Below are 21,651 nucleotides of genomic sequence, written 5' to 3' on the forward strand. Positions count from 1 at the left end.
TTGTAAAAGTAGAATTTGTAGCCAAGCTATTGTATTGGGTTTGAGTCAATTTTACAGGTGGTCATAATACAGTGGCCAATGACTGCATATTTACAACCTATATAAACATTACAATTGTAGATCTTTAGACAAAATATAAAGTCAAATGCTACTTACACATTTTGGAGTATGCAGAATTTTTTTTACCATCATTTAGCAAATATTTAATGCTAACATTTCAGCACATAGTAATTTAGGGGTTCAAATCCATCTCCGGTCAATGCTGAAACCCCTAAAAACTCATCTCCCCCCAGAAAATAGTCCCTTCCTGGCCAAAAATGGCTTAGATGTAACTCTATACTTTTGCTTTCTTTAGAATATGCAGATACGGAGTCCCTGTCTCTCTCTCGTCCTCCACCCACTTTCTGCAGCTCATGCACACCAGCTCCCCACAACTCAAGTGAAAGACTGTAAATTTAGTCTACATTACACAATGGTAAAAATGAACATTGGAAGTATCAGCCATTCATGTTTGAACCAGAAACTGATTCTGACGAAGAAGAATGATACAGAAACACCCACCCTGCAAACTAACAGGTTTGCTTCATTAGGTTTGTTACACATAAAACAAGAAGTCTGAATGACTATTTTTCATTTCACCGCCATTTCAGTGTTGAACCACTCCGCCACGGTGTTGACTGCTCATTTCGCTCATGACGTGTCTTACAGCAGTGGTTCTCAAACTTTTGAGTCATGACCCCTAAGATACCAGACTGTGTTCGTGACCCCCCAATTTGAATTTTTAATATATCATGAGCAATAACTTCGTTGTTCATGCATTAATGCGTCAAAAATTAATTTAATTCCGCAGATTAATCTCTTTACATGAGCACGTTAATTTTCTTTTGAATGAATGAATTGAATTTATTTTAAACAAATGAAAGGGGAAAAAAATATAAAAACAAAAGAAAATAATTTTTAAAAGAGCACGAAAAAAACAATAATAATATCGCATAATCAAATCACACTATTAACAAGTTCAAAAAAGGAGTGGGAAGAAGTATACACGTTTAATTTTGACAGTCCTAATACAAATTCATTTGATAAATGTAGGCTTTTTTGGTTTTTTTGACAATGACTTGGCAACCCCCTGAAGTTATCTTAGGACCCCCATGGGGGTCCCGACCCCTAGTTTGCGAACCATTGTCTTGCAGCATATAAAAAAACCTCCATATAAACATGTTAACAAGTTAAAAAACTTGATTTTCAATAGATTTTTTTTTTTCTCCCAACAATACTAAACACACAGAAATAACAGAAGATTTGCCACAAAAAATTCACATGGACTCAAAGATGAATTGATTAGAATTTAGTGGTCAAAAGTCAAAGGCCACTGTGACTTTACAAAACTAATTTGTGGCCATAGCACAAGAAATAAATGTCTAACAGGGTAAAATTATTAAATTATGTCATTTTTTATTCCAAAGGTCAAAGGTCAATCTTACTGCGCCATCATACTGTTCTGCAAAAACACTTTCTGATCATTATTCAAGGCCTCAATTCAGAAACTGAAGGGAAAGACTACAATCATATTTCACATTCGACAAGACACTGCTTTGGTGACATTAATTTAGCTGTTCTTGAAACTGTGGTGATTGCATAGCTCATGTGTGCTGTCAGGTAAAAGATTAGTGCAAAGCATCCATCTTTTAGATTTTGTTTCTTTGCAGCTACGTCCATGTTTAAAGTATTATCTACTGTCATGGCTACAACTTTGTGTTGTATCAGAATCAGTTGTAGCGCCCAAATATAAAAAATATTGCATTCGGCTCAAAGAAAAGAACAGAGACAAAATAGGGAATATATATGTGTGGCAGAATGAGCTCTCATCCCTGCGCCTAATGTGAGTGTGCTAGTCAGCCTATCACTGCCTGAGGGCACTCTTTATAAGGGTACGGTGCCCATCTTGGCCCCTCTTGCTCTTTGGCTCCGTGACCACCAGCGTGATGTGCTATATTTTGTTAAAGTTTGCTTAGCTCGGCTCAGCTCTGCTTTGCTCAGCTTTGCTTCATTTTGTATTGCTTGCTTTACTTCTGTTACCTGTGTTTGGCTTAGTGCTGCCTGGCTTGGCTTTTATTTGCTTGATTTTGTTTTGCCCTGCGAATGCTTTGTATTTTGAGTCTGTTTTCTTTATTTTGCATGTGTTTGCAATGGTTTATATTTTCTTCTTGAGTTGTTTATTTATGTTATTTGTTTTGCAGAGTTTTCTTAATTTCTCTTCAAGTTTTATATGACTTCATTGAGTTTTGATAGCTTTTGCTTGTTTTTGGAACTGCCTTGTGGGATGTAGGATTTTTGTAGGTATGTTTTAAATTCTGTTAATGTATTTTAACACTACTGTAGCAAAAATAAAATATCTATTTTTTTTTTGTTGAACTGCATCTCTCATCCAGTGTGTTGCGAACCTGTGTCCTTGCTGTTAATCAACAAGGAGTAATATCAGTTTCCTGGGGATGAAACTTAACCCAGGTGGCATTGTTGGTCAACACTTATTCCCCCCATTCCAGTCTATTTAGGCAACTCCATTAGCCCTCCACCACATATGTAAAAATAATAAATAGGTTAAAAAAAAAAAAAAAGAAAAAGAAAAGAAAAAAAAAGAAAGAAAGAAAGAAAAAGGTGTAAACATTAGAAAATATAAAGGAAAGAAACTTTGAATAAAACCTATATAAAATACAATAATACGGACACTTATAATAATGCTTAATACTTTTATTAGATTCTTTCAACGTCTTAATTATATGTGTATATAACTATATGTGTGTGTTCCTGGATATATGTGAGTCTGGAGTCTGGACAGACATGGATGTAGTCTGTGATGTGACAAGAGGCTCTATATCCACTTTGTTTTTGTTACTGTAAAGCTTCTTTAGGTGAAATCTAAGAAAAAGATGTTAGAATGACAAATAGAAGGAGTATGAAAATCCACATTGTGATTTGCAATGAAATACAGCAGCCCATTTATTTTCCTCATAAAGTGAAAGACATTTATAACTTTACATGAACAGTCATCACATAATCCTCGTCTAACAGTCTTTTCCTATCAGTTAGACATCAGTCATTTCAGAGTAAAAAAAAAAAAAAAAAAGTCACTTAATCCTGCCATATACTGATATTACTTTCACTGAACATAATTGCCATTTTAGAATGTGTTCTCTCATTGGCAGGAGCTGCTATAGCTATTCAATTCTCATTCCATTTATTTGCTGTCAGTCCAATTCCCCAAATGCCTGCAGTCAGTGATGCTTAGTGCTTCAAGACCAAAGATGCAAATCACTCAGATGGCTTGTGGGCCATCCCAAGTGTGAAAAGCTTTGCTATTATCTAAAGCTAATGGGGCAGACATGGGTGGTGAAAATGATACAGTACAGGACTTCAGTTCCTGGATATTGGCTCAGGAACCATGTAACCACAAGCTGATTAAAGGAATCCAGTTATTGCTGTTGTGACTGGTGACCTGTGATGACTGGCATTTGTCTTATTGGCTTCACTTGCTGTAAGCAAGTGTAAAGTAGCAAAGTACAGAACATATATAGACAAAGTCAAGTTGAAACCTTTGGCAGGACAATATGTCAGTATGTGACTTATCAAGATGTGTTTGCACAAGCAGACTGTCCTCAGAAAAATAATGTTATTGACAATTTCTTCTAACTTTTGAAAAATGTCTGAAAATGTCATGTGTACACATCGTGTCTGTAGATGTTTGGTGTGAAGCGTTGGGGTGACGAAGCTTGTGACCTGAAAAATGTTGTTTAAGATACAGTAAAAAAGGAAACATTTTTTTAAGAAGACTTCTGTCAAACAGTGAAATGTTTGTACAGGTACTTTATCAGCAACCCAAAATATTTTAATTTGTATTCCTTGGATTATTCATTCATAGCAACTTCATTGTGTAATTTAGATTTTAATTTCTGCTCAGATGCTAACACATTGCGCTAGCCATCATTTCGACCATAAATAAATAACCAGACATTTTATATTTCCCGCAAAACATTAATGAAAATACAAATTAGCAGGGTATGAACATAACATACTGATATTAAGATAATACGTTCTGCTGCTTCTCTCTGTGACACTCTGAATCAGCATACAGTTGTTTTTAGAAAGTATTCAGATGAGCTCATTTGTTGCACACTTTATTATAATAAATAAAACAGGCAAAGCTTAATTGTTATAGCACTTTTTAAAATACAAATGTACAAAGTGCTTTGACACATGCAAAAAAAAAAAAAAAAAAAAAATGTCAGCAAGACACACACAAATCCAAACACGAGACAGGGATGGACATCTACAAAAAGGCTTTCCTATAAAGACGGGGTTTAGAAATTACTTTAAACAGTCCAAAGATTTAACAAATCTGATTGTGGACAATGATTCCAGACAATTACGGAGCTTGTATGTTCTCCCTGTGGCATTGTTGGTCAACACTTATTCCCCCCATTCCGATCTATTTAGGCGACTCCATTAGCCCTCCACCACATATGTAAAAATAATAAGTGTGGGTCTCTCCAGGTTCTCCAGCTTCCTCCCACAGTCCAGAAACACACTGAGGTTAATTGGTGATTCTAAATTGTCCATAGGTGTGAATGTGAGTGTGCTTGGTTGTCTGTCTCTAAGTGTAGCCCCGTGATAGACTGGTGACCTGTCCAGGGTGTCCCCTGCCTTCACCCTAAGTCAGCTGGGATAGACTCCAGCCCCCCCGCGACCCTAGTGAGGATTAAGCGGTGTATAGATAATGGATGGATGGATAGTTCAAAATACATAGAAGACACAAAATACATATGGTATATTGATGTTTCTGAGCTGACAAAAACAGAAATGGGTGGCCTTAGAACCATGATGATCAAAGGACACAGACAGAGTCATATGATTGGTGGTGGTAGAAAAGCAATTAGGGACATGGAACGTTAATTTAGGTTATATGGTTTAGCAGAGAAAGAGATGTAGATTGTGTAAATTTAATTTCAATGGCTAAAACTGACAATTTTGGTCATCAGTCTACATTTAATAATCTATAATCCTAAGATTTAAAAAAAAAAAAACATGTTTGTGGACTATTTTCAAAATTGGTCAAACATCAAAAACTGAAATATTTGATTTAAAAATGTTAAAAGTATTTACACCAGGGATCTCCAACTCCGGTCCTCGTGAGCTACTGTCCTGCAGGTTTTAGATGTTTCCGTACGACAACACACCTGACTCAAATGAATGGATCTTCAGCAGCTTGTTGTCAAGTTCTACACAAGTCTGTTAATTTGAGTCAGGTGTGTTGCTGTACGGAAACGTCTAAAACCTGCAGGACAGTAGCTCACGAGGACTGGAGGTGGAAATCCCTGATTTACACCATTTGGCAGCAGTTACAGTATTCAGTCCACTTGGCTTCATCACTACAAACTGTGTATATCTGGTCAGTGTCTTGAGAGTGTGGGAGGAAACTACAGTACCCAGAGAAGACCCATGTAGGTACAGAACATGCCAACTCCACACAGAAAGGGCACTGTTGAGATTCAAAGCCAGGACGTTCTACTGCACCACTTGACTTGACACTGAAATGAAACTGAACACTTTCCAAGCTCTTCATCTGAGGAAAAAGGAGAATCAACTATAGTCAGTGAGTACAAATGTTTGAACCAAACTGCACAAAGTAGGTCAAATCAGCAAAGCAGTTTGTAATTTCCACCTCTATATTGTTGTACAAAACCATTTTAACCACATCAACAAAACCATTGTTTCACTGGCTGACATTCTCGTTTATTACCATAAACACACAGTGTATTTTGACACAGGCCCACATGCCGCATCCTACTGTCCCAAACACTAGGAGTACCAAATGTGGATTAATCAATAACTGGAAATGATCCTAGTACATACACTATTTGTCAAAAACTACAGCAAAAATTGTTTTAAGATATTACTGAGATCTTTTTTAGATTTACCTTTAAATTTTCAGGGACCAGTGGAATTGAGAGTGAAGACAACAGACAGAATAGGTGAACAACGGAACATGAATTCCAAACATGTTATTGGTTTTGGTCTATTTGCCACATTTATTAAAAATATACAACGTTAAATTTTAACCCCAACTCAAACACTTAACCCTGAAATAGCACCATAAAGGTAGATAAGTCTGTGATATCAACAAAGATGTACAGTAAAATACACGTGTTTGCCCTTACAAAGATTATATTGTATGTACTTATGAGGGAATTGCAGTTAAAGCGTTTATATTTCTTTTAAAACATGACATCCTCTTCAAACAGATGTTGGTTCATTTCTTGAGGTAGTAGATAGTAGTGCCATGATTTAGTAAAAGAAAACCAAAAAAAACAGAAGCTTAATTAATTTATTTAGTGTACCCTTAAATACACTGAAAGATGAACATAAGCAGCTTAGCCAGCAGATTTTGAAGTTCTAAATATGACTAATGTTTAGAGGTAACTCTATTTTACTTCGAACTCACCAGAGCAAACATTGCAGTGAGTGCACTAACAGGCCATGACATCCAATAGCGTTTGTTCTGTCATGACAACTTCATATCTGACCACTTAAAAGTCATACCATCCGGCTGCTACTGTAGCAGGTTGCTTCCAAATAAACTCTGGTGTTGCAGAATTTTGTAATGGAAAGTGGTTAAAGTGTCACCTTGATCACTTCTGTAGCAACATCATTAGGTCAGCATTTCATTACAGACAAGACATTTTAAAATGCAGTGAACTGAAATATTTACTGAAAACAGTCATGCTCCAAAGCAGCCCTACCGAAGACAAGTTTAGCATGTTTGTCCTTCAGCACTTTTATGCTGTGGGTGATTGGAAAACTGAAACCGCCCACACAGCAACATTGGGCAGAATACAAAAACGAAACAGAAAACACAACAACAAGGATCTTTAAAAAAAAACCCAAACAAAAACCAAAACATGAGCTGGTTGATGATGGACAGAAGCCTAGTCAGTTCAAGATTTAATTGAGTTTGAATAACAACGCTAAAGAGAAGTAAACTCACCTTCAGTCCATAGAATTAACAATTCCATCAGATAATATTTGGCTGATACTCTGTATCATGTACTGCTGAGAGAGTCGATTTGACAGCACACAGCAAATCAAGTTGTAGTTCATGTGTCCCCAAAACTGTAATGCCATTTTATCTCACCCCTCCATGGGAGGAACTGTAGGCTAAGGAGTCCCTCGTGCTAGCTGCCTTCTGTCAGAGCATAGAAAATGTGTCTTTTGTTTTCACCATGCACTGTATTAAAAACTTTTTCTGCTTCAAAGTAGAATCGGATATATGGTTAATATACAAAGTTCCATTTTCCTAACACTGTGTCACATGAAAAAAAAAAGATACACTGCTTCAAACTCACATATTACTAGAGAGAAGAGCTTCAACAAACAGCTTCTATAATGACATAGTAGATGTAACTAATCCACAACAACAATGTTTATCTCAGCTTCAGTTCTGCCAGTGCAGGTATCTGTACCAGTAAATGCCTACCTGCACTCCTGCAGATTCAAGTACCTGCGGGTGAAATGCCAGTCATGTTGGACTGAATTATCACAGCATTCAAAACATCTTAAAGCATTAAGAGATGCTGACTAAATGTAATAATTATCCTCACTCATAGTGCTGCTGGTCAGAGATGAAAGTAATATATTACAAAGAGCTGTACTGCATCCTGAATTAAAAATGATAAAAAGTATGAACTGAATCACTCATGTGAGACAGCACACACAGATTACATTAAATGGGTGAGTTACTGAATTTAAAATAAATAAATAAATAAATCTTTGTTTTCATTGGTTGTCTCACAGCAACAGTCCATTAACTATGCTGAAACTCTAAAAATCTATTACAGCCCAACCCAGTATGCTGGTGTGGGATGGAGAACACCACTGCCAGTAGTCAGGGCTCTGTCCAACATTTAGGACACTGAATTCATGTCCTTTGTATGTTGACTGTGAATTAGGTGTTTTCACATCCTGTCCAGTGTTTTAAGTCCATTTAAATTGTATTACTTTTAGGTCAACAAAAATATATAGATTTATACTAACTTAAATAGAGAATTCAGTATTTCCCCACTACGACCTTACTCCCAGTTTTGTTTCTGTATATCCTAAACTTTTTTGAACTTTTTGGAAATAAATCAAGCAAAACAAATCAAACAAAAAAACAAAAGCATTTAAGTAGAATGAATAAAGAATTATTTTTTTAAAAATAAATAAAATAAAAAATAACAAGTAGTAGTTAATATGATGCCATTTGAGAGTGGAATTGACTTAAAGCTAGATTAGTGCGTCACAGTCATGAAGGCACTGTGACAAAACACTGTATACTGTATGTATAAGCCATTGATTCTGGTTCTGAGAGGGACATGCATAGACAAACACTGCCCCCAGCTGGTCCTTTACTGTGCAGCATGCTGTCATTCAACCTTACTGTCATTTAAAGGTAAATAACATCATAATAGGCTGAATGGACTGAATGACAGTGAATTTTATCTATGTTTCCAAAACATGAAAATGTACTCTCTCCTTGACCTGAAAGTTCTTACAAGGCACAGGCTCCATGGCCCAGATAGTTGGAGGCCATGTTAGGAGTAACAGCCTGAATTTGAAGTAACTGTTATTTAATCCGGTCAGTGTTTTTTTGATCTGACTCCTTTCATGCAGTATCTCCTGATCTAGCTTTTATTTCTGTTTTTTCTTTTTGGTTTGTTTGTTTTTACCTAGTGTTCATGAGTTCAGTGGAAGTGTCAGTGTGGATCTCCCATGGCTACATCTATAAACAAAACACAACACAACGGTTCAGTGGTTGCTGATCGCTTGCTCATAGGGAGTCCAAAGGCAGCTTTGGATTGTTGGGTGCTGTGCTCATAATACATAAAGTCTGTACCTTATTATGTTAAGCAGTATGAGATAACTCATGTTGTGAATTGTGCTGTATAAATACTAATGAATTGAATTAGTAAGATAGGTCTCAAAAAGGACCTCTCCACGCAGGATGCCCAGATATCTTCTATCTGTTACTGTCACAGTGGCTGGATATTACTTAGGAAAATGCATGTCTGTAGTTTGGGCGAACTGATCTTTCAAACACTTTTGTATTGCAAAACAAAATTTTCTTAATTTTGGTGTTGGCATGAATGTCTGCCTGACACCTGAAAAGACAGCCCCCTCATCTCAGTGCTCAGAAATCCCCAGCAACGAGGTCAAGACCTTTCTATTTTATTTCTTGAATTAAAAATTGTAATTAGGTACAGTTTCAAGAAACTTATAACTTACTTTGCTTGACAATTTCTAATAAATGTCACATTTTGCTTCGAGTTCACTGCATTTAGGAAATAAAACTTTTAAACATCTGCAACAGAAAAACAAAGAATCGGGAAAAAAGCTGAACAATGAGTTCACATTTGTGAAGAATATTTTGCTTGTAATAAGTCTACCTGCTGGACTCAACAGCTCATTCAGTGGTTTGATGAATAAGACTGGGATGTGAATTATATGCTGTAGTCTTCTCAAAGCAGCCAAAAACAAGAAAAGTTGACATCTAAGGCCAATCAATAAAGATGTGTGTGTCTGACATCTTCAGCAATGAATTAATCCTTTTCACGTGGAAATCCCTGTGCCGGAACCTGGCTGTAACTGCTCTTAATCTGCTGCCATTTTTACAAGTTAGCACAGTGTGGCATGTTCACTGAAAACCCCCTCTAATGCAAAGATGACTTAAATGGATGCACTGTTGTTCTGCGAGGCAACAGTGCTACCAACTGCGCCACCTTGCAGCCCTTTTTTACTATCATTGTAAATAAATAGTTGTTTGTGTGATCTGATCATTTTTTGTCCTTTCATCCTCCCATCCCTTTAACATGCATATTTCATGCTTCACTGAGGATGAGGCAGCTTTTACAGGTTCAGGTTTTGTTAATATTGGTGACCTTCTTCTTTGTTGCCACAACCCCTGGACTCTGAAGTGGCCATCTGGTTTTCCTGCTTGTACCTTTCTGGCCAACTCTGTCAGTTAGTTTTCTCATTGCCTCCTGTGAGTTTTTGTTCTTGGTTTTGAACACTGTTTCAGTTGTTAGCTTGGCCTTTTGCTTGTCCATTACCCCTCCCCAGTTCACATCCCTGTTAGTTCAGTTATAGTTTTTGAGCTAACCTGGTCAGGAGAAGGTTATGTTCAGAATTTAGGATTTAAATTGGCTGGAAGAAGCATCTCCCTTCAACCAAATAGTCTCCCGACGATTCCCAATAAGCGATACAGATTCTCAGCTGAGGGAATGTGTTTTATCTGCAGACATGCTGAGTTGTACGTTACTAATATCACTGAATGAAGCCGTGTAGTTACAGTTCTACACACTGTAAATATTGCGTTGCCATGGGAACCCAACATGTATTTAGTTGGTGATGCAGAAATCACATAACTATGTTTTTATGTTTGGCTCTGATTTGCTGTCAGATCCGTTTACTCTGCTGGTAGAACACATATTAGAAAATGGATTATTCTACCGGTATTTATTGCAGAGAATATTCAATAACATTAATTTCACTTTGATTTGACAAAAAATGTGTCAAAATAGTTTTCAAGAACAAATCTTCAAACAGTCTTAGATTCTGATGTGAATAATGTTTATTCAGTGCAGAAGCTGTAAAATAAAAGAAGCACTTTAGATTACATGTTGAGTAACAAAATATATAGCATGCACAGATATTGAACAAAAGCATTTGCTTAGATCATTTTTGATCCATCTTCTGCATCAGAGGACTTAACACTTAAACATACTTTACTTTACACTGTGCCAGCATGTAACTTCAGATGTCAATTTCACACATTTTTGCAATTTTGGTTTTCTAGCCCTATAACGCCAAACGTATCATATTTGATACATGAGTTTTTCAGCCCTCCACATGAGCAGTGTGATATTTTTTTCCCTGAAAAGCCTGATGTATACAATCAGATACATGCAGTGCACAGATAATCCAACAGGGGGTGTAGTTCAGTCATTAGAGAGCCTTCCAGTGACACTACAAGACTGCCATGACTCAGGAGTTGGACACAGTTGATTTTTGAAGAAGAACTTTGCCAAGTTTGAAAAGGTTAAGGTAAGAAAAAAAATTTAATTTTTACTGAAACATCAACAGGAACAGTTACTGGGTTGATGCAATGTGAAAATACTTAAAATTTCATAATCTATGTTTTAGTAAAACCGTGTTGAAAATGACGTATCAAATTTGATACAGCAGGTATATAAGGTCATGTAACTCTAAATCAGTCAATAGTCATTTTATTGCATTTCATGCATTATATATAACATCAAACAACATACAATCTTTTTATTTTTTAAATTACATAATTTGGTACTAGTGACCGAAAGAACGAAATCGCGGACACAAGCAGCCAAAATGAGTTTCCTCCGCAGGGTGGCTGGGTGCTCCCTTAGAGATAGGGTGAGGAGCTCAGTCACATGGGAGGAGCTCGGAGTAGAACCGCTGCTCCTCCACATCGAAAGGAGCCAGTTGAGGTGGCTCGGGCATCTTTTCCGGATGCCCCCTGGACGCCTCCCTGGGGAGGTGTTCCGGGCACGTCCCACCAGGAGGAAACCCCGGGGAAGACCCAGGACACGCTGGAGGGATTATGTCTCCCAGCTGGCATGGGAACGCCTGAGGGTCCCCCTGGAAGAGCTGGGGGAGGTGTGTGAGGATCGGGAAGTCTGGCCGGCTTTGCTAAGGCTGCTGCCTCCGCGACCCAACTCCGGATAAGCGGGAGAAGATGGATGGATGGATGGATAATTTGGTACATTTAGAGTAAAAAACTAGATATGTAACTTGCTGTATTGATTTGCTAGTTTGGTGTCTAGCTCGGTGTCAGGCAATTTCAAATAAAATCACAATCTGTTTTTGTGTGCATGTGTGTTTTAGATGGCAAAAAAATACAGTATTGAAGATGCTCTGAGCAGGATTATGGATGGGAATTCAAGTGACATGGAGCAGCTAGAGGAAGATGATGATGATGAGGAGGAGGAAGAGGAATGGACTCCTGCAAAGATTGGGGAAAACCCAGACAGCAGTGATGATGAGGAAGAGGAAAACCTTGATAGTCGTGATGATGATGAAAGCCCAGAAGTCCCAGAAGAGGACACAACAAAACCAAAGGACACAACACTAAAGCAGTCGGCAAGGGGTTATGTGAAAAGGAAGGTGTATCAGTGGAAAAGAAAACAGTTTGAAACTCCATCTGTTGAGTTTGTGGAATGTGTCGAGGAAGACTCTGATGAGAGGCTTGACTGGACGCCATACATGTATTTTAAAGATTTTGTGACTGACGAAATGCTCGTGGCCATTTGCTGCAGGTCCTTCTTCCATTCCTCTCCCCACTTTCCTGTCTTCCTTTCTCTACTGTCCTGTCAAATAAAGGGAGGGGAGCAGGAGGACATCCATCCATCCATTATCTATACACCACTTAATGCTCACTAGGGTCACAGGGGGCTGGAGTCTATACCAGCTGACATAGGGTGAAGGCAGGTTCACCTGGACAGGTAACCAGTCTATCACAAAGAGACAGACAGCGACTCTCACATTTTTTTCACAATTTAGAATTACCAGTTAACCTCAGCATGTTTTTGGACAGTGGGAGGAAGCCAGAGAACCTGGAGAGAACCCACGCTGCACGGGGAGAACATGGAGACTCCACGCAGAAAGATCCCAGGCATCCTAACCAGGACGAACCGGGGATCTAGCTGTGAGGTGACGGTGCTAACCACTGAACAACCGTGCAGTACGCAGGCAGATTTAAGTTGTGTTACTGATCCTGAGCCTTCTATGTTACATATATTTGTAGATCAACACCTACAACAGAAATTAAGTTGTGCATAAAGAATTCACTTCAGTGACAGCACCAGCAGAAAATGGCTCACATATTGCAAAGTAAGGAATTCATGAGAGAAGTTCAGTCGCAACCTTTTTGTCTTGGTAAGTCAAGTTTACAGTTTATGTAATGCTAAGTTTTAGTTTACGACCCCTTTTTTTCTGAGGGCCACATTTGTTTGGGCTCATGTAGTTGCTGGCACAACAGTGAGTCATCAGGCCAAAACACGCTCTTACATTAAATTTCAGATACATCCACACCCTGCTTTGTTCTTAAACCTCCACTGCTGTGCATGCAGCTGAGACATGGCATCTGGTAGATCTTGTGGAGGGATTAGGATTCTGATGGGTCTGACAGCTAAATTTCAGACTTCTGGCTGTTTTGGAGATACAGTAACTGGATGTTTCTGTGATAGATCGGGCAGCTGCTGTAGTTCTGTCCTGGATTCTGACAGTTGTGGTGGTTGGCCAAGCTGAAGCTGGGACTCAGATAGCTCTTGTTTTGGCTGTGTTAGAAGGCTGGTTGAGACTTCTATTATTTTAGATTCTGAGGCATCAGATGTTTGCTGAGATTGGCTCTGGTTCACTGATGGGTCTTGCTTTGATTTGATCTTGGACTCTGATTGGTCTGACAGTTGAGAATGTGAATCTAGATGCAACTGTCTCTGCAGCTCCTCTGCACTGTGGGCTAACATGATGCTCACTTTCCTCTGGTGAGCCAGGGCCTCCTCCTTGTCATTCAGCTACAGCAAGAAACACAGCATCAGTACAAAGGGAGAAAAAAAATCATTCTCTCTAGAGATAAAATAAATCTTAGTAACACTGATATAAAGATCATTTACAAGGTTTATCCACATCAATTCCAAAAACTGGCTTTACTGATGAGCTTTAATGGTCAACATTGTATGTATTTGATTCTAGGAAAAAAGGCAAAGATATTTTTGATAATAAACAGGTGAATATATAACATGCAACTGAAACAAATTTAAGAATGCAGGAAGGTCTGTAATATGACTTAGTTATTGGTCTGCCTAAAGATGAGCTTTTATTGTTGAAGAAACACTAAGTTGCAAACTCTGACCCTTCAGTATTTTTCTCCAGCAGTTTTTCAACAAGCAAGTGTTTTTTGTTTTTTTTTTAATTTCATAATTCATTTACATACTAGAAAAAATAGGCACTGTGTACTTTCAATTCAATCCAGTTGAATTTTAATTTCGTACTGTCATCTTCAACCTCTGACATTTAGAACAAGGACAAATACTTCTGACTTTAAATGTGGTCAGCAGGTGACGTAACTACTTAATTTGAAGTAGACTGAGGTCGTAAGTTTAACTGTACAGGCAAGGGTGTTGCAGTTATTTTCCTTTTAATGGGGCTAAAACAATTAAAACAACTACACTGCAAAAGGTTAACTCCTGAATCAAACTCCCCATAGCAACCCCCAGTAAATTTCAGTAAGTGTCTATGTTGTGATCGCTAGATAACAGGGCCTAAGATTTTAGGGACGATACTAACCAAGTCCAGCAGTTTGTAGAGAGTCTCTAAAAGATCCTTAGGCGGCTTCATCTCCAAAGTAGATGGTAGCAACCCCCTCAGCCTCCTGCTTACACTGACTAAAGGATTCCCGTTAGGACCTGGGAGAAGAGACAGGTATTTTTCAAATGATTCCAAAAAACAGGAACTATGAGGCAGTCGAGTCAAGGGCTATTTATATCATCATGGCAAAAACAGCATTAAACAAAATAACAGCAAATCCCCAACTTCGATAGGGAAAACCTGTACTCACATTCGAGTGGCAGCAATAGAGACAGAAGACACTGAGACAGCCCAAATTCACAAAAGACAGCCATACTGGCAAAAACTGCCAATTTGCTTGGGGGAAAAAAAGTGAATGATTGGATTTAGGTTTATTTAGTTCTCTCTATAATGTAACCCTTATTGCACTTTGCATTAAGTTACCTGACAGATTCAATTTTTTTGAAAGTATATTAACTTCACTGTCTGAAACCTCTGTACAATGCTGTATTCATGTACCATTCATGTCTGGGGACAGGAAAAAATGTTTCTGAACATTAAAAAAAGAATAATTTCCACAAATTTCTAGCAACTTCACTTCCAAGTAGCATATTGTGGTAAGTCTGTGAACAAATTGAAAAATCAAAGCCCTTTTCAGTGAGAACTGTACAGGTCTGAATTTAGGAGAGACTAAGAGTTATACACACTGCCTGTTGGATGACCTAACCACCCAGTTTGATGTGGCACAATATACTAAAAACAAACTTGCCTTCAGCTTTCCAGTGATGGGATTTTAGGATATTGGCCTCGGCCAATAGTAGGAAGTGTTCGCTTCGTTTCCTCAGTTGTTGTTCGAAGGCAATACGAAAAGCATCTGCAACCATCAAGGCTTCCTCTCTCCTTGAGCGCTGAGCATCAAGCTGAAAAACACACATGGACACTAAGTTTGACTTTAAGTAACGTACTTCAGGGAAAGTTACGTGTGTCTTTCAGACAACGTATCAACACGTATAAACCTGACCAATTAGTTGTCTTGGAAAACAGCATCACCATTCCTGGAAGATCTAAGGATAAAATTGTCTTTCATACCATGAGAAAACATCTGAGTAACACATGATACAATATACTGAGTAACATTATAGAATAAACAGTATTTATAGTCAAATCTACTCTTGTGCTTTAATCACAGGACAGTAATACTTGCACATTCCCAAAGTCATCATTTTGTTTCCAGCTGTCCTTCCTGCTTCGACTGCAGCACTGGTGATGCTTTCAGCCTGTATTATATATTTTTTTAATTCCTCATTGTTGTAGGATTGTAATTTGCTCTTCTGGTGAGAAATATGCAGCTGCAGACCTGCTCATGATTGAGAATGGTCATTTGGTTTATGTGAACGTGCTCATAGCTAGATGTAGAAACCGTGGAGTTGATATAATGAATTGATAATCAGGTTTGTAAGACTGCTTCACATGACTGTGGTCTTCTAAGCCAGATAATAAAAAGATATCCTTAGAATGCTGAACTTGCTTTGTTGTACAGGCCTCTGCTAAGTTCTGCTGTTTGCTTTAATATGTGCTGGGCTTACAATATAATCCTTATATTTAGCTCAGAAGCACGGGTATGGAAATGGATGAAGAAATTAGTAAAGATATTACTTTGCAGAAGTTTATTTCCACTTCATAATGTGGTTACTTTGGTAGGCTCAAATATGTGACAAACATAATAAGTGTGCTCAATTTTGTGATATGTGTCTATATCAATGTAATAACAAGTTCATGAGTCATTCAAACAAGACTACAGAGTGTGCAGATGGACACAGAGCTGGATGCAAGTTGTTATGCTGCGTTCACACCAGACGAGAATTCATCACGCGATTCGCACGTATTTGGACACGTGCATGCACTGAGTTTACTTGCTTCATTTGCACGAATAATTCACATCATTCACGCCAGCGAGATATGCGTCTGGATTCGCGTCATTTGCACAAATGACGCGAATCCAGACGCCACAGTGTCCGGGTCCATCGGATCCTCCAGAGACGCACACAGCTCGGGGAATTCCACCTTGGATGACAGCCGCTTCCAGCGTTATTTTCAGCTGATCTGGACTCAGTTTGACGATCTGTTGGAGAGTATCGGTACCAGGATATCCCCCCAGGATACCAATTACAGGCGGCTCCGCTGCTGAGCTGGAGCACACATTCAACAACACGGACAAGCGGACGCCAGCAGGAGTACATTGACACAGCAACAAGGAATCAGTGGAGGTTTATCCTGCTAGCATTGCGATAGCTAGCAACTCGACTCGCTAGCTTGCTAAGTTGAAGAGGTGCCATTCTTGTGTGTGGACTGGAGGAGAGGGACAGCCAGTCTGCTGAGCACTGAGATCTGTCTTGGCTAGTAATGTGGATACTTCACCGTTTTCTGCGGTGACTTATCTTCTGGGGTGAGTAACTCAATCAGTATTCACCGTGTAGTTGCAAAAAACTGAATGAATCATGTTCTTGACGTCACCAGAAAATCTCAATGCTGATTGGCCAAAAGATCGACAAAACTCATATTTTTCAACTTGCGCGTCCAACGCGAGTTCGCTGCATTCACGTGTTTTGCGCGTTTAACGCAGCGAGAATCGCACCATACACCCAAATAACTCACTCAATTTGCATTTGTGCCGCGCTATTTACACAATTCGCGCCGCGTGACGTTTACTCCCATCTAATAGTGTCTTCACACAGCATTACAATTATTACATTGGCTGTAAATTTAAAATGGTTCTTCTCAGCAACACTTTGTCACACATACATGCAACTGGTATTGATAGAAAGTGAGTCTTGCAGTTTCATTTGATGTGTGCGCCACGTTACTGCAATTAATACTCTGTGAGCAATTCAGCTGAGAAAAGGGGATATGAATTTGCATCCAAAATTTGTTTAAACATGAAATGAAATGAAATGAAAAATACTTTATTTATCCCAGAAGGGAAATTCAATTAAACATCCCAAAAGATATAATTGTAATGAGGCAAATACCTAACTGAGCTAAAATTGCATTTCAAATCCCACTAATATATGCAGTACTTGGCCTGAACACTAAAATATAACACAGCTGTAGTGACTCAATATACAGGTCAGCCAGAAACTACAGAAAGTCTGAGTTCAGGGCATCATTGCACAATGAACACAGCAGGCAGTGGGAGCTCACAGACCCCAAAGCAGCAGAAAGAAGCAGAGGAACCAGGTGCAGTAATTCACACTGCAGTTGATCAGTGTTGTAATGCAGAATGCAAGTGGGAAATAAAAACAACATGACATACACACAGACACCGGCCTGCTAAATGTCGAGTGTTCTGGTAAATAAAAATGGAAAAAATATGTAGTTGCACATACAGTGGGGAAAACAAGTATTTGATACACTGCTGATTTTGCAAGTTTTCCCACTTAGAAAGAATTAAATTTTTTATTTGACCTTTATCTTACTGGGTAAAAACATTTGAGAACCAGTTCTGATTTGCAAGCAGGACCTGGCCAGAGGCGCCAGCAGGAACAAATACACATGTAAATTACAGAGACAAATAGACACATAAACATAACATAGAACAAAGTAAACATGGAGAGGTCTGTCATTTTTATCGTAGGTACACTTCAACTGTGAGAGACAGAATCAAAAAAATTCCAGAAAAACACATTGCATGATTTTTAAATAATTAATTTGCATTTTATTGTATGAAATAATTATCTACCAACCAGCAAGAATTCTGGCTCTCACAGACCTGTTAGTTTTTCTTTAAGATACTTCCTTTTCTCCACTCATTACCTGTATTAATTGCACCTTTTTGAACTCGTTACCTGCTCACACACTCAATCAATCAGACTCCAACCTCTTCAACATGGGCAAGACGAAGAGCTGTTTAAGGACACCAGTGACAAAATTGTAGACCTGCACAAGGCTGGGATGGGCAACAGGACAATAGCCAAGCAGCTTGGTGAGAAGGTAACAACTGTTGGCGCAATTATTAGAAAATGGAAGAAACTCAAGATGACTGTCAATCTCCCTCGGTCTGGGGCTCCATGCAAGATCTCGCCTGATGGGGTATCAACGATCATGAGAAAGGTGAGGGATTAATGACCTGAAGAGAGCTGGGACCACAGTCTCAAAGGTTACCATCAGTAACACACTATGCCGTCATGGATTAAACTCCTGCAGTGCACGCAAGGTCACCCTACTCAAGCCAGCACACATCCAGGCCTGTCTGAAGCTTGCCAATGACCATCTGGATGATCCACAGGAGACATGGGAGAAGGTCATGTGGTCAGATGAGATCAAAATGGAGCTTTTTGGTTTAAAATCCACTTGCTTTTTAGAAGACGAAGGATGAGTACAACCCCAAGAAGTCCATCCCAACCATGAAGCATGAGGGTGGAAACATCATACTTTAGGAGTGCTTTTTTTTAGCAAAGGGGACAGGATGACTGCACCGTATTGAGGGTAAGATGGATGGGGCCATGTATTGCACGATTTTGGGCAACAACCTCCTTCCCTCAGCAAGAGCATTGAAGATGGGTCGTGGCTTGGCCTTCCAACATGACAGTTACCCAAAACACACAGCCAGGGCAACTAAGGGTAGCTCCATAAGAAGCATTTCAAGGTCCTGGAGTGGCCTAGCCAGTCTCCAGACCTGAAACCAATAGAAAATCTTTGGAGTGAGCTGAAACTCTGTGTTGCCCAGCGACAGCCCCAAAACCTGAAAGATCTGGATAAGATCTGTATGGAGGAGTGGGCCAAAATCCCTGCTGCAGTGTGGGCAAACCTGGTCAAGAACTACAGGAAACTTCTGACCACTGTAATTGTAAACAGAGGTTTCTGTACCAAATATTAAGTTCCGTTTTTCTATTCTTTCAAATACTTATTTCATGCAATAAAATGCAAATGAATTATTTAAAATCATACAATGTGTTTTTCTGGATTTTTTATTTTTATTTTTTTTAATTCTGTCTTTCACAGTTGAAGTGTACCTATGATTAAAAATTACAGACCCCTCCATTCACTGTAAGTGAGAAAACTTACAAAATCAGCGGTGTATCAAATACTTATTTTCCCCACTGTATATATGGACCACCAGGTAATAAGTTTAGAACACCTCCAATTTACTGAAATTGCAATATGCAGCACTTCATTTTTCAGTGCAGGGCTGGACAGTTTGTCAAAATTTGAGAATTTGTGGAATCAACACACGTACAAGGTACTTCAGCTTTTAGCGCAGTCAGTTGTCAAATGTAAAATCCTAGTCTAGCCAGCTGCTTGAGTTAAACATCTCTTTGTGCATCTATGCTATATGGACTGGAAGCAGCCAAAATAGATGCGTATTATACACCATTAAGAATGGGCTCTTTCTGCATGGAGTTTCCATGTTCTCCCCGTGCAGCGTGGGTTCTCTCTGGGTTCTCCGGCTTCCTCCCACACAGTCCAAAAACATGTTGAGGTTAATTGGTGATTCTAAATTGTCCGAAGGTGTGAATGTGAATGTGAGGTCAAACAAGGAGTGGTTAGGGTGTACAATGTCTTTGTAAATAGTGGTTGCTTTCTTTCTGAGTTTGTTCAAGTATAAAGTGTCCAATCCCAGGAGCTCCAACTTAATGACAAACTGGGCTGCTTTCACCACATGTAGCTGTCATACCACACTGTGGCGCTGTTTGTCAGGATGGACTTTATGGTGTTTCTGCAAAAGCTCAGTTGCTCAGTAACTGCATTGTTGAAGTTCCCTGCTACAACGACTACACTGCATGGGTGAGATATTTCATGACAGTGCAAGTAAACTGGAACTTAACTAAACTTCATGTAGCATCAGCTTGCAGGGGAATGTAAACTTTCATGATTCTTATGGTTGTGAATTCCCTCAGTAGAAAGAATGATCTCCAAGTCACTACCAGGAGCTTGTTATAATTAATTAAGTTTCAAGCTATTATGTATTCTGAGTTTGTATTTTGCACTGAGCTTATGTCCTTGAAGACAATGTGGCCGATGAGAACCAGTTCGCACACTTGGAGATAGCAGAAACTCCTCTTTTCTATTAGATACGATTGTTACTTTAGCTACACGCCGTACCAACAACATCCACACATGTTGCTTACCAAACATCAAGGACGTGGACAGAGCGCAGAAGAGGTATGCCTGTCCACGCCATTGGTAACTGGTCAATTTAACTCGGTAGCATACAAATCTTATCTATGTTCAGGGGCAGGCCCAGCCCAAGAAGATATCTGGAACCTGGAACCGAAAAACCTCAGTTCAGCTGGACATGAGAATCCTCTCTGTCCCTCTGAATCCAGCGCTGCAAAACTTTACCTGTGACCTAAAATAAATTCTACATCTGAGAACTGAAGATTTCACCGGCTTGTTCTTGGGCTTCCAACTAAAGAATCAGGTCTAACAAGCTCCACGCCAGGGCAGCATTATTTATCCATCATATTCACACACCATTGGCTGTACAATATGTATTGTTCATGAAGATATACAGATCTACCCCACACCGTTCTTAGCAGAGTCTCTCACACAATCCACTCTGTAAAAAGAGTGGGCCGCTAGCTTGATAGCAATGTCCAGTATATTTTTTCACTGAGCCAGTTCTCTGTGATGGTAGTCATGCAGTAGGGCATGATTCTTGCTCTGACCTCACCCATCTTATTAACAAGTGACCTGGTCTCACAAGGAAGAGGCTTGGCAGTGCTGGTTTGTACAGGATAGCTCTGAGACTGGCCCCTTCATTCAAACCACTTGCCCCACTTTAGCATTCTCTCCCTCCACTGCTGGTGCCGTCTTGCTGGTGGTAGAGCAGTCCAAGAGGTTCCAGCATATGGATAATCTCTAGCAGGAGTGAAGTTGTGCAACTCTGCAGACTATAAGGTATTCGCATATAGACAACTGTGAATAATCATTGCTGATATGAGCTGTTGTCTTACTGAGTATACTACCAAGCAGAAGAAAGGAATACACAAAAGACCTGAGACAGAGCTGAGCTGCTGCTTCTACTGCACATGCCGCCATGTTGAACCCTTGTTGTTTCATGTTCTTTACTGTTCATTGTTTATATTCATTGCCATCAGTGTTGCCTGTGACCTGTGTCAAGTTGGTTTAAATGCTTAAAACAAATAATACAATGACTGCAAACAAAAACGAGAAAAAGATAGAGCTTGGCAGAGGTTAAAGGTTAGATGTACTTTACCTCCTGTTGCAACTGAACGA

At 39.2% G+C, this 21,651-nt stretch overlaps 1 protein-coding gene across 2 annotated transcripts in view; it reads right to left on the bottom strand.

Moving 5' to 3' along the window:
• Positions 1–12,740: 12,740 nt before the first annotated feature.
• The window catches only part of ccdc125 (coiled-coil domain containing 125), a 23,977-nt gene continuing 15,066 nt past the window's right edge, over positions 12,741–21,651 (bottom strand). For both annotated transcript variants that reach the window (XM_008284335.1, XM_008284334.1), the window contains exons 10-12: positions 15,182–15,332; positions 14,413–14,531; positions 12,741–13,640 (exon numbers count right to left, since the gene is read on the bottom strand). In XM_008284335.1, coding sequence (XP_008282557.1) covers positions 13,263–13,640; positions 14,413–14,531; positions 15,182–15,332 — 648 coding nt within the window. In that variant the 3' untranslated portion in view covers positions 12,741–13,262. The remainder of the gene's footprint in view (positions 13,641–14,412; positions 14,532–15,181; positions 15,333–21,651) is intronic.

The sequence above is a fragment of the Stegastes partitus genome, unplaced genomic scaffold (assembly GCF_000690725.1).
Source record: "Stegastes partitus isolate 25-593 unplaced genomic scaffold, Stegastes_partitus-1.0.2 Scaffold355, whole genome shotgun sequence".
NCBI lineage: Eukaryota > Metazoa > Chordata > Actinopteri > Pomacentridae > Stegastes > Stegastes partitus.